We start from the raw sequence: 16,062 nt of genomic DNA, 5'->3' as shown, positions 1-16,062 counted from the left end.
TCGAATCGTTAAACAGAATCGGAACTGGAATCGGAATCGTGAAAATCTTATCAATACCCATCCCTACTCCTGAAAGCCATGTGGTGGCAGACATGAACCCTGACAGTGTCCTGCTTATGGGAAGGAGGTGCGACTTTCTTTGTGGGCAGTGTCTCCTGGAAATGTAAAAACTGAGCACAATAAAGCAGAAGAAAGTGAGAGGCATTCAGGTTATGAAGCATATACTCCCAATAACATGAAACTAGGACTGGGCGATATGGCCCAAAATTCATATCTCGATATTCTTTAGCTGGATGGTGATATACGATATATATCTCGATATTTTTTTAAAGCCATAAAGATTTACAGCACAGAGAAAAAACAATAAAGAAAGCAATAAATAAAGCCTGTTATTTAAGTTATTAGGCTCAGCAACACACCTAATAAGGTTCGTTGGAACGGTTATCAACATTAACAGACTGAACTGGGCTTAATAACAGGAGTGCATAATTTTAGTAAATTCTTCTGGTGAGTGGGTATGTAAATCGGGCCATTCAGCTGCGGTGTTGATCCAACGCCACTCGTGCCAAAAATCCGGACAAATGTCACTTGATCAAGGAGCAAATGTGCATCAAATGAGATCAGCTGACTGCGTGTGCGTGCGCTGTGTGCGTGCGCTGTGCACAGCGGTGTGTGCTCTGTGTGTTAACATGAAAAACGCAGATAAGAAAGTGGTGCGCAAAAGCAGAGTAGTGACAGAATCGATGCGCATTATTGATATTTGAAGCATGTGTACCTGCACATTAACACACGGGTACTGTGGAATATAGTTTTTACTCACCTAAAGCGCTCGTGCTCTCGTCCACTCCCAGAAAAAATGAGCAGCTGTGCGGCGTCTGTGGCATCGGTGCTCTCATCGCATGCGATGGAGTAAAAATCAAAAGCACAGCTTTATCAGACAGTTGCAGTTTAATGTTGGCTGACGAGTCTTCAGTGCGTCGCACGACTGGATTTCTGGACACGCTGACGTTGTTGAAGTCCTGCACTTTTTCCACATTATTTCGGTGACTTTAACGAGGCCGTGTTTTATGAGGTCTCCATCTGAAAAAGGCTCGCCATGTCTCGCGATGAGTTGGGCGACCTCATAGCTGGCTATTGGAGCCTTTTCCTGGACCTTTTGAGCACGAAATAAATACTGTTGCTGACCCTGCAGGAGAGTTAATTTCTGCTCTCGCTCAGCACCAGTGTCGGATGCATAGGCCTAATGTTTGGTTTCATAATGACGTCGTACATTATACTCTTTCATAACTGCCACAGTTTCAGTGCAGATCAAACAGACACGCTTCCCCTTGAATTCTTTGAAGAAATATTCACTCTCCCACCGTCTCTGAAATTTTCTGCACTCACTTTCTACCTTTCGCTTCTTTGGTTCTGCCACGTTAAATAACTTGGGGGTAAATTTCTTCTCTGATTGTCCTTTTTGGTGGAGCAACTGCCTTGATCAACAGTAGCTCCCCCTGGTGTTAAAACGAAGAAGTGCAATACACTCAAGCAAAAGTTGAAGTGCGGCTATATTCTATTCTATTTATAAAATTACTTGCGGGCCAACTGCGGCCCACAGGCCGGAGTTTGGACACCCCTGGTTTAGGTGGACGGCCTTGTCTTGGTAGGTTTACAGTTGTGCCATACTCCTTCCATTTCTGAATGATGGCTTGAACAGTGCTCTGTGGGATGTTCAAGGCTTGGGAAATATTTTTGTAGCCTAAGCCTGCTTTAAATTTCTCAATAACTTTATCCCTGACCTGTCTGGTGTGTTCTTTGGACTTCATGGTGTTGTTGCTCCCAATATTCTCTTAGACAACCTCTGTGGCCGTCACAGAGCAGCTGTATTTGTACCAGTGTTGGTCAAGTTACTTGAAAAAAGTAATCAGTAACTAATTACTGAGTACCTCCCCCAAAAAGTAATCCTGTTACTTTACTGATTACTAATTTTCAAAAGTAATTAATTACTTAGTTACTTAGTTACTTTTTAAAAACACGATTTACAACCTGAATAGGTGATAAAGCGATAGATCTTTCAGCCCAATTCTACTTTTTCTGCATAATCCATCATACAAAATGTAATCAAATGGAAAAGTCTCTTTTTAAAACTTGTTTTATTAGTTTTAATCTTTTAACTTTATGCATCAAGCAAAAATTTAATTATATGCAACATTCACTGACTGGAAGAAATTTGTTTAACATTTAAATCTATTTTCTGCACATTCCAGCACATAAATTTTTTTTTTTGTGTGTTTACACTCACTCTTTCAAATAGATGCAAGTAAAACACAGCAGAAAATAAATAAAGTCAAAGACTAGCGGTCCTGTTGCTCTATTTTCACCTGTAAAGCAGGAGTTGGGTAGGCGGAGGTTTACCCTGGTGCAGGTGTGCCGCAGCGGTCAGTGGAAGAATTTGCGAGTTTCCCATTACGTCGTAGCTACTCGGTGCTTGCTTAGAAGTTTAGGGGTTTTTTTTCGCCTTAAAAATTATTTTTCCTCCCACGCACAACGGACACTAATGTTTTTGTCACTTTTTATGGAATCAAACTCAAAGTAAGGTCAGTACTTCCACGCTTTAAACGCTGCATGCTCATACTCTCTCCTGCACTCGATATATTATCCATTGTTGATCTGCACACAGCTGTTGTCACAAACGTTGCACTCGCTTACGTCACTGTCATGAGACATTCTCGCAAAAAAAATCACGGTTTTAGTAACGCAGTGTTCCTAAGGGAAAGTAACGGTAATCTAATTACCGTTTTTGCAATAGTAATCCCTTACTTTACTCGTTACTTGAAAAAAGTAATCAGATTACAGTAACGCGTTACGCGTTACTGCCCATCTCTGATTTGTACTGACATTAGATTACACACAGGTGCACTCTATTTAATAATTAGCACTCATCAGGCAATGTCTATGTGCAACTGACTGCACTCAGACCAAAGGGGGCTGAATAATTACGCACACCCCACTTTGCAGTTATTTTTTCGTAAAAGATGTTTTCGTTCCACTTCTCGCGTGTGCACCACTTTGTGTTGGTCTTTCACGTGGAAGTCCAATAACATTGATTCATGTTTGTGGCTGTAATGTGACAAAATGTGGGAAAGTTCAAGGGGGCCGAATACTTTTGCAAGCCACTGTACAGTGTCCAGCTGAAAGATGATGCAAAGCCGCTAATCCATGCTCCACGGAGAGTCCCAGCTCCGCTTAGGGATCGTCTTAAAAAAAAGAGCTGGACAGGATGTCACAGTTGCAGCTCATCACAAAAGTGGAAGAATCGAACTCAATGCTGTGCATGGAGAAATGGAACAAAACTAAAGAACTGCGAGTATGCAGGGACCCTGGAGATTTAATCTAAGCATAAACAAGAGCACTGCCAGATACCAACGCGTGACAAGATTAAAAGTGAAATGGCCAGAGACATATACTTCTTTAAGTTACATGCAACACGAGATTTCTGCAAAGAAAGCTGCGTGAGAAAAGTTAAAAAAACTGAACTTTTATTTTGTACTTGTAAATCAGATTGTGTAGTTGCGAGTTTTGTAACCTTGTAAACCAAAATATGTGTCATACATACATGAGGATGCAGGTTTTTAGGATCACCTCTAAATGCTGAAACAATAACAAGTGGATGAAATCACAAAATACATGAACGCATGAGAAGAAACAACGTGCTCTAAACAAACCATTACAGACTAAAGCAGGCAGAACCAGAGGACCAGGACCAGGGGGATTCTCAGCTTCAACTTCAAAGTCTCACATAAAACAGTGACCACAAACAGGAATACAGCATAAAAGACAGATATTTCTGGAAAACAACAACCTGTGAGAGTTCTCATGCAGTCTATCAAATTCCGACTCACACTGAAACGTTTTATGAGCCTCTGGCTTCTCACCTGTGTGAGTTTTCTTGTGAATATACAAAGTACTGCTTCGACTGAAACTTTTCCCACATGTATCACAGGTATACGGCCTCTCACCTGTGTGAGTTTTCTTGTGAATATACAAAGTACTGGTTCGAGTAAAACTTTTCCCACACGTATCACAGGGATATGGCCTCTCACCTGTGTGGGTTCTAAGGTGACGTTTCCACGTACTTCTATCACTGAAGCTTTTCCCACAGGTATTACAAGCAAACAGCTTTTCACCTGTGTGGGTTCTCCTGTGGTTATACAAATAACTGCTGTGACTGAAGCTTTTCCCACAAGTGTCACATGGATACGGCCTCTCACCTGTGTGGGTTCTCATGTGGATAGATAAATTCATTTTTTTATGGAAACTTTACCCACACGTATCACAGGGATACGGCCTCTCACCTGTGTGGGTTCTAAGGTGACTTTTCCACGTACTTCTATCACTGAAACTTTTCCCACATGTATTACAAGGATAGGGTTTCACATCAGTGTTGGGTTTCTTTCTTTGGGATTGACTCTTGATGGATTTTTGGCAAACATCAGACTCTCTACCTGTTCCAGCAGGGACTCGCGGGGACTCTCTGACACAGTCCAGCTCTCCACATCATCCTGACTTCTGTCTCGCTTCTGCCTCTTCTTTGGCACTGAGGTCACAGTTTCCCTTAACCCTGACTCTTCACACTTGCTGGATTCTTCATCTGTGCTTTCACTTTGAGGAGAGTCATCACAGAGGAGCTGCTCCTCATCTCCTCCTGGTTCACTGTGCTCTCCTTCCTCAACAACAGTCACCATAAAGGTACCAGGCTCCTCCTTCAGTCCCAGCTGCTCTCCCTTCTGACTGCTGCACAGTTCCTCCTGTTCCTCTTTAATCTGTGGAGGTTCTGGTTCCTCCTGCTCCACACTGGAGCTCCTCTCCTGGTTCCAGAGCTGCTGCTCAGGGAGAACCTCCTCCTCATCATAGATATGCTGCTGTGGGACGTCTGGAGAGAAAAATCGGATACATGAAAATGGTGAATATATTCATTATGCTATCCATTTTCATAAACACTTCTGTATCACCCAGACAGCATCTCAGCTCCGGGCCCACTGAGTTCTCAATAAGCTCTACAAGGCGTTTGATCAACTTCTCATTCTAGGAGCAGTCCTGAAACAGCTACTGCTGACATCACCAGTGAGCTGGGACCAACCTTATCACCATTCTTATCAGCAGTGATGCTCCTAACCCCATCTCCCATCCTCTCCAGTTAGAATGACTGGCCAGTATTGGAATCATGGACACAGCTTTACGATATTTTACATCCTTCCTATCTGACACAAAACAGCTCGTTCACAGCAGAACCGTCAGTGTTGGGACTCCTCTTATTTACAATCTCTCCCTTTACTCTCACAAATATTCCCCACCATTGAGGAGTACAGTTTCAATTTTATGCTGATGACACAACACTTTACATCATCTAAGTAGCTTGGAGAGAAAAGCGTCTGGACTTCTTTAAGTTGCTTAAAGACGTTTCACCTCTGAACCAGTTTTTGTCAAGCACGACATCCCAGTGTATTTCACACCCAGCAACACACTCTGACAGAAACTGGACAAAACTCCTAAACACAAACTTAAGAATGTGGTGTATGCTGTACAGTGTAGCGAGGAATGCCCAGACCTCTACATTGGAGAGACCAAACAGACACTTCATAAATGCATGGCACAACATAGAAGAGCCACCTCCACGAGACAAGACTCGGCTGTCCATTTACATTTAAAGGTCAAAGGTCACTCTTTGTAAACTTGTTAAGACTTACAAGACTGCGCTGTGATCGTGGCAGGAGACTTTAACCATGCAAACCTGAAATCTGTCCCGCCTGGATTCTTTAAAAACGTGAGCTTTCTGACGAGGGAAAACGACACACTGGACCAAGTCTGCACCAACATGTTTGGGAAGCGCATCTGTAACCTGAAGGTCGCCGGTTCGATTCCTGGGCTCTCTGGCCGACATATCCTCGGCATAACCATGTATAATATCCAAAAAACTTAAAAACAGTTATACACACACAGTACGGTAATATTATGTTGCAGCACAGTACGTATCACTCCGCGAGGCTCCGCCTACGACAGCCGTAATGCTCCGACAATCCATCAAGCGGTGCGGCTTCGCAGCTTAGCAAAGTCGCACTGAAACATTTGACAGATTTTCGAGCGCCGTGTACATAAAATCGTCTCGAGGTCAGTAAACACAACCAGAGTTCATACATAAGGCACACGGGATTATAAGGGGCTCTGTCGACTTTCAGAAAAATCAAAGGACTGATTTTAAGTGCGCCGTATTTTCCAAACAACACAGTAATAACGACGGCCCGCTAGCATGCGCTACCAAAAATAGTGCTTTGTTGTGTATCTGACGGACGAAAGCTAAACCAGTTCCACACCACTGAAGCTGCAGCATTTTACAAACCAGTTCTGGTTCATCTGTTTCATTCAACGATCCACTTTCGCTCTTCTCATTCTGCGTCGCCGCCATGTGCGTATGAAAACAAAGGCACTGCGCATGCGCGTTTTACCCATATTCTATCGCCATATTTCATTTTCCTATCGTTGCCCAACATTACACCAGTATTACCGTGAACGGTATGATATGGCCCAGCCCTAACCCTAAACCAGTTCTTCACCTGCTTCAACCAACGAAACAGGGACACGATCACCCATCCTGCCGTTACAGAGAGGGACGACGCCCCCATCCAGCTGGAGCAGCATCAGGTCAGAGCCACACTGTGCAGAGTCAACGCGAGGAAGGCAGCTGGTCCTGACGGTGTAGCTGGTAGAGTGCTTAAAGCATGTGCAGACCAACTAGCAGAGGTTTTCACCACCATCTTCAACCTCTCACTGCTACAGTCTGTCGTACCATCCTGCCTTGAGTCAGCCACCATCGTTCCAGTGGCCAAGAACAGAGTGAGCTGCTTGAATGACTATCGTCCAGTTGCTTGAACACCCATAATTACCAAATGTTTTGAACAGCTCATCATGTCGCACATTAAAGCTGCCATCCCTGCAGACCTCGATCCACACCAGTAACACCATTACAAAATTTGCTGATGACACCACCATCGTAGGACTGATCGACAACAATGATGATTCAGTCTACAGAGAGGAGGTTCAGCATCTGAACACAGCCCAGACCAAGGAGATGGTAATCGACTTCAGCAGAACAAAGCGATCTGAGCACTCCACCCTCTACATTGATGAGGAGGTAGAAAGGGTAGAAAGCTTTAAGTTCCTCGGAGTCCACATCTCGGCCGACCTCACCTGGTCCACAAACATCTCCCACCAGGTAGGGAAAGCACAACAATGGCTGTACTTCCTCAGGAAACTACGTCAGGCCCAGTTACCCCAAAGACTGCTAATAAACTTGTACCGCTCCACCATCGAGAGCCTTCTGACCTACTGCTGCACACTCTGGTTCAACTGCTGCACCATGGAGGACAAGAGGAAACTGCAGCGGGTGGTGAGGGCAGCAGAGCGGGCAATCGGCACCTCACTAACCCCCCTCAGAGACATTTATACTGGCAGACTTCAGCAGAAAGCCAGCATCATCATCAAGGACCCCTCGCACGCTGGACACTCACTCCCCCCCCACTCACTCCGGTAAACATTACAGGTCCATCAGGTCAAAAACAAACAGACTCAACAGAAGTTTTTACCCACAGGCTGGCAAACATGCCCTACCTCCACCCTGATTGGAGGATAACTGCACTGCCAACACTCATAAATAAGGTGTAATGTCCATAAATCGTATTTCTATTTATACTTCAATGCAACCAACACCCCTACCTCTTTAAACTGTATTTATTTTACACACACACACACACACACACACACACACACACAGAGCTGGGTCTAGAGATGCTTTTTAAGCAAAGGTTTAACTACAGCCAGCTTGAAGGCCTGTGGTACATAGCCGATTATTAGAGATAGGTTGATCATATTTAAGATCGAAGCATTAATTAATGGCAGGACGTCTTTGAGCAGTTTTGTAGGAATGGGGTCTAAAAGACACGTTGATGGTTTGGAGGAAGTAATTATTGAAGTTAACTCAGAAAGATCAATTGGAGAAAAAGAGTCTAACTTAACATCAATGGTACTAAGAGTAGCTGTAGATAATATTACATCTGTGGGATGATTATTGGTAATTTTTTCTCTAATGATAAGAATTTTATTTGTGAAGAAGTTCATGAAGTCATTACTAGTTAACGTTAAAGGGATGGTTGGCTCAACAGAGCTCTGACTGTTTGTCAGCCTGGCTACAGTGCTGAAGAGAAACCTGGGGTTGTTCTTATTTTCTTCAATCAGTGATGAATAGTAAGATGTTCTGGCTTTGTGGAGGGCTTTCTTATAAAGCAACAGACTATTTCTCCAGGCTAAATGATGATCCTCTAAATTTGTGACACGCCATTTCCTCTCCAGCTTACGAGTCATCTGCTTTAGGCTACATGTTTGAGAATTATACCACGGAGTCAGGTACTTCTGATTAGAGACCTTAGTTTTCACTGGAGCTACAGTATCCAGAGTCGTACGTAGTGAGGAGGTGAAATTATTAACAAGATAATCGACCTCTGTTGGAGTAGCGTTCAGATAGCTGCTCTGCTCTGTGTTGGTACAGGGCATTGAAGATGATAACAGTGGGTGGATTATATTCTTAAACTTAGTTACAGCGCTTTCAGAAAGACATCTACTGTGATAAAGTCTACTCTCCACCGCTGTGTAATCAATTATTGTAAATGTAATCAGGAAATGAAAATCCTGCTCCTCACATACAAGGTATTAAATAATCAGGCTCCATCTTATCTTAATGACGTCTTGATGCATCCTCAATCATCCAGGTCTCCAAAAGTTGATTCTGTTCATCTGGACGTAGCGTTTTGTGGGAGAAACGTTTCATCATCATCAGGTGACGTCTTCAGTCTCAGCTGACTGCAGGTTTCAATCTTATAAACAGGACATTTGCATAATGACTGAAACCAGCCCACTGAAGGAACAATGGGCTGGGAGGTCAGTTCCTTAATCTTAATTATTCAAATTCTCATGACCATCGATCAACAACCAGTGAGTCACTTAGATAACTTAAAAATGTTATTGTTTGGCTTTTTTCAGTATTTTATTTGTTCTTCAGTAAATCGGTTTGGCTGAGATTAAAGTTCTAGTTTTTACACAGCTGAATAAACGTCAAGCAGACAGCTGATTATCAGAAGTGTCACATGATCGAGAGTTTACTCCAGTGTCCTGTTATATTCCAGTTTGGATTCAGGAGACAGACACTATCTCTACTTTTAAGATTAGGCTTCAAACTTTTTTTTGCTAAAGCATATAGTTAGGGCTGGACCAGGTGACCCTGGATCCTCCCTTAGTCATGCTGCAAAAAGCCATCAGTCACCATGGTGATGTACCCAGTAAGAAGTGTGAGAGGAAAACCCCAATCCTGCCTCAGTGCAGCGTCCTCGGGTGAGTTTAAAGCTGAATGTTTGTTTAAACAGAGACACATCCACCTTCTGTCCTCCAGAAACATCCCTGCAGCCTCAAAGTAAACGTACCACAGAGCTGCGATCAGGATCCTCCCTCAGAGGGACACTCACCTGTCCTGTGCAGCTTGATTTGGGGTTTCCAGGTGATATCCAGCAGTCTGCGCTGACGGTCGATCTCTTCCTCGTACTGGACGATCGTTTTTTCAAACTCCAAGAATATTTGTTCAGCAGCAGCAGTTAGTCGCTCGTTGATAAACTCTCTCAGATGCTGAACTGGAGGCATTGTTGCTGCCACAGTTCACACACTCAGCTCACACACAGCACAAAGCCTCCAAAAGTTCACGCTGGAACAACCAAACCGCCGCCTTTTAAAAACTTCCGCCGGATGTCCCGCTCTGAAGTTCCGGCAGGAGGAGGATGTTCAAATACTTTGTTCCGCTTGGAATAAACGTCCTTCTTTCTTCCTAAAACCTATTTAAATGTACCAAATTGAGCCATAAATACATAAACAGCGGGTTATAAATAATAAAGGAGAGAAAATGGAAAGAAAAGGCCTCATTCACATCTTTAAAATCTTTGACAGCCTGACTCAGATTCATCAGGCAGAAGACAAACTGGGTGTGTTGATATGCAGTATAATGTTGGTGTAATGGGGAATGCATCGGTTTTTATACCAGGAGGGGGCGCTGTATTTTAGAGGAGCAACAGGGTAGCACACATTAATTGTCCCAAAATTTCATCTTGAAAATTAATGATCACGTCATAAATTGCAGGAACAAGGTGAACTTGGGCGTGTGGTTCGACACAGTGCTCTGCTTTTAGTCTCATGTAAAAGAGACAACAAGGACTGCTGTTATCACCTAAGGAACGTTGCTAATATCAGACAAGTTTTATCACTTGACACAGCACAGGTTCTTGTCCATGCATTGATTTGCACATCGATTATTGTAACGCTCTTTTTTCTGGGTTACTGAGGTTTACAGATGTTACAAAATGCAGCTGCTCACATTTTAACCAAAACTGCGAAATGTGAGCGCATTACCCCAGGACTCAAATCTCTTCACTGGGTCCTTGTCAGGTTCAAGCTGATTTTAAGGTCCTGTTGCTCAACTACAAGACTTTAAATGGTTTGGTGCCTTCATATCTCTCTGAGCTTTTGCACCTCTATGTTTCGTCCTGTGCTCTCCGATCTCAGGATACTGACCTTCTAAGATTTCCTAAAGCATGAAAAAAAAAAAAAAATTATTGGGGAGCGAGCTTTTTCCTTTTGTGCCACATTTTTGTGGAACAACCTCCCTCAAGATATTAGGCCGGGATGCTCTGTGGAGTAAGTCTGTGAAGGTCATCCAGGTCATCATAGTCTAAGGAGCTTGGAAAGAAAAGCGTCTGGACTTCTTTAAGGTGCTTGAAGACGTTTCATCCGAGAAGCTTCTTCAGTTCTAGGGTCAAGTGGTGGAGAGTCCCAGATTTAAGCCCTGTGGGAGTGTCCCCCCAAAGAGGGACAATGGACCCCTAATGATCCTCTATCAAATCACACAAAACAAGGTGTGAAAACAGGTGTAGGTCACAGTACGGGAATATTCTCAATAAAAGACAAGTGACCTCAGCAAAGTGCTCTAAGGCAGCGGTCCCCAACCCCCGGGCCTCAGACCGGTACCGGTCCGTGAGTCGTTTGGTACCGGGCCGCAAGAGTTGAGGCTCAGGTGTGAAATGTATAGTTTTCAGGGTTTTTATCGGTTTTCAGCGTTATTTTGTTATCGTTTTTATCGTTAACTCGGTTTTCCTGGGTCTTTTCACGTGTGTTATGAATAAATCTTCTTTTTTTCGGTACCGGTACTAGTTTTATTTTGTTGTATTTATCCGCAACACCTTAAAGGCCGGTCCGTGAAAATATTGTCGGGCATAAACCGGTCCGTGGCACAAAAAAGGTTGGGGACCGCTGCTCTAAGGAAACAAAAGCCAGGATGAACACTGATGAGAGCTCATCCATGTGCTCAACATGACCACAGAAGATGAGCTGCTGCTATGATGCAAAGACAGAATCAAGAGCAACTATAAATGTGCTGTACACAGTATTTGTTAACTGTCGTTGAGCTAAAAGGAACTTACCGATCACCACATGTACTGGCATGCAAGATTAAATCATCTGCAGGACAACGATTTCCACAAACAGGACAAGAAGGCTGAAGAGGACGCTGCAGCTAGCATGCCTATTTATTTTAGTCCAAGCAACAAGGAATCTTTGCTTGGACTAAAAGTCCAAATCTTGCACAAACTGCTGCAGCTAATTAGCAAATATTGAAACAATTGAAGAAAGATGTGAATGGAAGCTTTACTGTTTAGTACACGTGGTAGTAATGTTAGTTTTACTCGTGAATTTGGCTTACTTAAAAAAAAGGCTTTAAATGTGACTAACAAGTAACTGAGGAGGCATCGTCACACCGCAGGTCTTCCACTGAGACTTTGGCTGAATTTGCAGCATCATGTGGAAGAGGTGTAGCATCAGCTTGGAGAGGGACAATATAAAGTGTATGCTTCCCATTGTTGGTGGCCGTCCCTGTAGATTTCTCTGAACAAAACCAAGTAATGCATTCACAGCAGTTTTGCTACAGGCTGAGAACAAAGTACAAAGAAATCCATGAAATCATGGAACACTACAGTTTTATCAAACTGTTAAATGGATCACAAGACAAAAACAATACCACATTCATGTTCCCAATTCAAGTTTTAGGACAATGGTGGTGAGTTTCAAATTGCATTTTATAAGATAAGATTTTAACCGTTGGACTGGGTGAAACAGAAAAAAAACAGTTGAGCCATTTAAACTTTTTAAATAAAGCAAAAACAACTTTGTTTAAATCTGAGAACAAGTCCCAATTCAAAAGGAAAAGAAATACTTTCTACTGTGCAGTTTAGAAAGTGCTCGATCCATCCAGGAGCAATCTCTTCAGAAAGGCTAGCCGGACACTGAAGTGCAAACATCCAAGCAGGAAGTAAACGCATTTTATAAAAGGAGTCAGGAGGCGAGTGCTTTTTTTTTATTAAGTGGTGCTGTACTGGTGCTTGTCTACCTGTAAACAATGGAAATGTGTTGATGTGCATCTTATGCCGTTGTCGCTTTTCAAGTTTTATGAGAGCGGAACAAATAAAAACCACATCAGTGTTCCATAGGTTCTAGTCAAAATGTTGTAGTTAGACACAAAGGCTTCTGCTACAACTTGTCTGGAGGCTTTTGGGTCAAAGTAAACGTCTTCTATGAGGTCAGACAGAATGACTTTAACTGCTGCTTTATACAAGACCCATCCACCAGTTAGGGCCTTCGTTTTAGGATGCTCCTCATGCAGAGCTACAGTAATCCAGGTTGGAATTAAAAGAAATCAAAAATGTCCTCACCATTAATATGCAGTGTTGGGAAGGTTACTTTTAAAATGTATTCCATTACAGATTACAGAATACATGCCCCAAATGTATTTTGTAACGTATTCCGTTACGTTACTCAATGAGAGTAACGTATTCTGAATACTTTGGATTACTTAATATATTATCATGCTTTTTACAACTGTATTGAATGTACTATTGCTGTGATTTATTACCAGTGTTGGGACTAACGCGTTATTAAGTAACGCATTACAGTAACTACGTTATTATTGTGGTAACGAGCACGGTAACTAGTTATTATGCCAAAACCAGGAACGCGTTACTCGTTACTGGGATTTAAATAGGCTCGTTATTCGTTACTTCGTGTGGTGGCATCGCGGAGCTTCCACAGATTCAATAACATTAGCAAGTGGTGGAAGCCAGCAGGTGGATGAAGGAAAAGGGAGGCAAGAGGAGAGACCCGAAGCAGCCGCCGGTCCGAGTATCAGGTGAACTGAACTTCAGGTAAGAAGTTATGACCTGCAGTGTATCTGAGTCACATATAAACCAAGTTTAGGGGGAGTTTATTTTCGTTATGCTGACTTTTTGTACTGTGTGCTAGCTAGCATGACGGAGTTTCTATACAGCTGGGTGGTGCTATGTTGCTGATGTTGAACTTTATTTTGTTCATACGGTTAATTATTAGAGTTGCCAACTGTCCAGTAAAAAACAGAATCGTCTCGTATTCAGAGAAAATATTACGCGTTTCGTATTGAGGTGAAAAGGAACATTTTGTCCCGGACTTCAGCTACAATGAAAAAGACACAAAGCTGGAGTTATTCTGTGTTTACGCTGCACAGCTGCCTCTTCTTCTCTCATTCTCTCCCCTCCCTCTCCTGTTTCTACTTCAATCATGAAACTGATCAATGATCAGCTGATCGGCTTTTCTCTCTTGTTTGTTTATCGCCCACTTTGCGCCAGAAAGAGGAAACCAGCGGATGTCGCGCTAAACAACAGCAGCACGTTTAAGCTTGATCAGCTGTTGTTAGAATTTATTTAATATTACTTTCTACTATCAGCTGATGTTTGCTGGAGCCACAGCTGTAAAGCTGCTGGTCATGATGTCGGTTTGGATATGTGGTGAGAGGGAAACATGCAGATGAAACCAGGAGACGTCCTTACTGAATCATCAGAGCTGAACAGGTGATGGAGAAACAGGTTTACCTTTTAGGTGACATGAATGAGTTGAAGGGAAGTTATGAACTGTTTCTGAGAGACAAATAACACCAGGATCCTTTTTTTACTTAGCTGACAGCTGATAAGGTAGGGCATTAACAGGGAGAGGAGGGCACAAGGAAATACTTTTCTTTCTTATTCTCATTTCAAATGTCTCGCTTTTAAAAAAATAATTATCTGAGTCTTACAACAAACGATTGATAGATTAATGCATATATACCATCAGAACAGTGTACATCACTGTCACAACAGCGTTTGTTTTCATTCAAAGGCTTTGTGATTTTTCCTATATAGTTAAATTCCCCGGGACGATTTTTTTTTGTCCCAGTCCAGCCCTGTAAGCAGCTCATCTGCAGTCTGGTGTTACCTACATCTTCCTATTCAGAAGGCAGAATTTCCGAGTTCTGAGTACAATCGAAAGCACCACGACTGCAGTTTTTGTGTTGGATGTAAAAAGCAGGCTAGAATCATGCGGCGGTCAACGACGGTCCAGGCGTGGGATTTCTCTCGTGGAAGTGTGCACATTATTTTTTTCCTTTCTATTGGTAGGTGGCACAGTGCACTTGTGGCAAGTAAGCAAGCTAGAAGACTGGCAGTCTTGCTGGGTATCCAGCTACGGAAGCAACACATTAACAAGAGAATTCTGAGTAAAACCAAAGTTACTTTCCCTAGTAACTAGTTACTCTGAAAGTAACAAGTAACTTGAAGTAACTGAGTTACTTTTGATAGAAGTAACTAGTAATGTAACTAAGTTACTAATTTAAAGTAACTTACCCAACACTGTTTATTACTGTTACTGAAGGTCCGCGGCTCCGAACCGTAGTAAAGGGACCTCTGACTAATACCGCGGGTTCGTGTTGGGCTGAAAACTAGCTTTACTTTGTTGTCTGGGTCAACTTTGCTAGCAAGAGACAGAGAGAGGCGTTGAAAGGCTGCTGCAACAGAACTTATTGTTTCAGAGGAAAACACGAACACAGTCCAGTCTTAATATCTTACTTACACCTGGGCTCGTCAGACACTCTTCTTGGCTGCAGTGGTTATTATTATATTTACATGCTTCCAGCTCCCGTTTCTCCTCGATGACAACTCGTATTTTTCCACTCGCCTTTTTCTCCCTCCTCGCGCTCACAGACACATAACGAGTATGGCGGTCCATTCTCCCTGCAGCACGGACTACACTGCCCATGATGCTACATTCTTTAGAGCTATACCTGTAGCATTCTGCCTATTATCTTAGCACAACAACAACAAAACGGCGCTCTCTCACCCAGGAAACACGCAGAGAGAGAGAGCGTCGCCTTGTAACCATGGCAACCGTAACGCTGCCGCCTGGAAAAACAGAACATGTCAAACAAAACCCAAACAGTCCTGACCCGCCACAACATGAAACAGGAAAGTACCGCCGTGTAATCCATTTATTTCAACAAAGTAACTGTATTCTAAATACCACCTTTTTAAACGGTAACTGTAACGGAATACTCATATTTTGTATTTGAAATATGTAACAGCGGTACATGTATTCCGTTACTCCCCAACACTGGGCACCAAACCATTTAAAGTCTTGTAGTTGAGCAACAGGACCTTAAAATCAGCTTGAACCTGACAAGGACCCAGTGAAGAGATTTGAGTCCTGGGGTAATGCGCTCACATTTCGCAGTTTTGGTTAAAATGTGAGCAGCTGCATTTTGTAACATCTGTAAACCTCAGTAACCCAGAAAAAAGAGCGTTACAATAATCGATGTGCAAATCAATGCATGGACAAGAACCTGTGCTGTGTCAAGTGATAAAACTTGTCTGATATTAGCAACGTTCCTTAGGTGATAACAGCAGTCCTTGTTGTCTCTTTTACATGAGACTAAAAGCAGAGCACTGTGTCGAACCACACGCCCAAGTTCACCTTGTTCCTGCAATTTATGACGTGATCATTAATTTTCAAGATGAAATTTTGGGACAATTAATGTGTGCTACCCTGTTGCTCCTCTAAAATACAGCGCCCCCTCCTGGTATAAAAACCGATGCATTCCCCATT

General features: G+C 42.8%; 1 protein-coding gene across 1 annotated transcript in view; it reads right to left on the bottom strand.

Annotated features, from left to right (window-relative positions):
- Positions 1-4,415: 4,415 nt before the first annotated feature.
- LOC146368688 (uncharacterized) overlaps positions 4,416-16,062 on the bottom strand; it is a 49,897-nt gene continuing 38,250 nt past the window's right edge. Inside the window, exon 3 of the mRNA XM_084912292.1 lies at positions 4,416-4,915. Coding sequence (XP_084768418.1) covers positions 4,416-4,915 — 500 coding nt within the window. The remainder of the gene's footprint in view (positions 4,916-16,062) is intronic.

Source organism: Perissodus microlepis, chromosome 18 (genome assembly GCF_051167445.1).
Source record: "Perissodus microlepis isolate ML-2025 ecotype Zambia chromosome 18, ASM5116744v1, whole genome shotgun sequence".
Taxonomy (NCBI): Eukaryota; Metazoa; Chordata; class Actinopteri; order Cichliformes; family Cichlidae; genus Perissodus; species Perissodus microlepis.
Note: the sequence above shows the minus strand (reverse complement) of the source record. Positions and strands in the feature narration are given on the sequence as shown.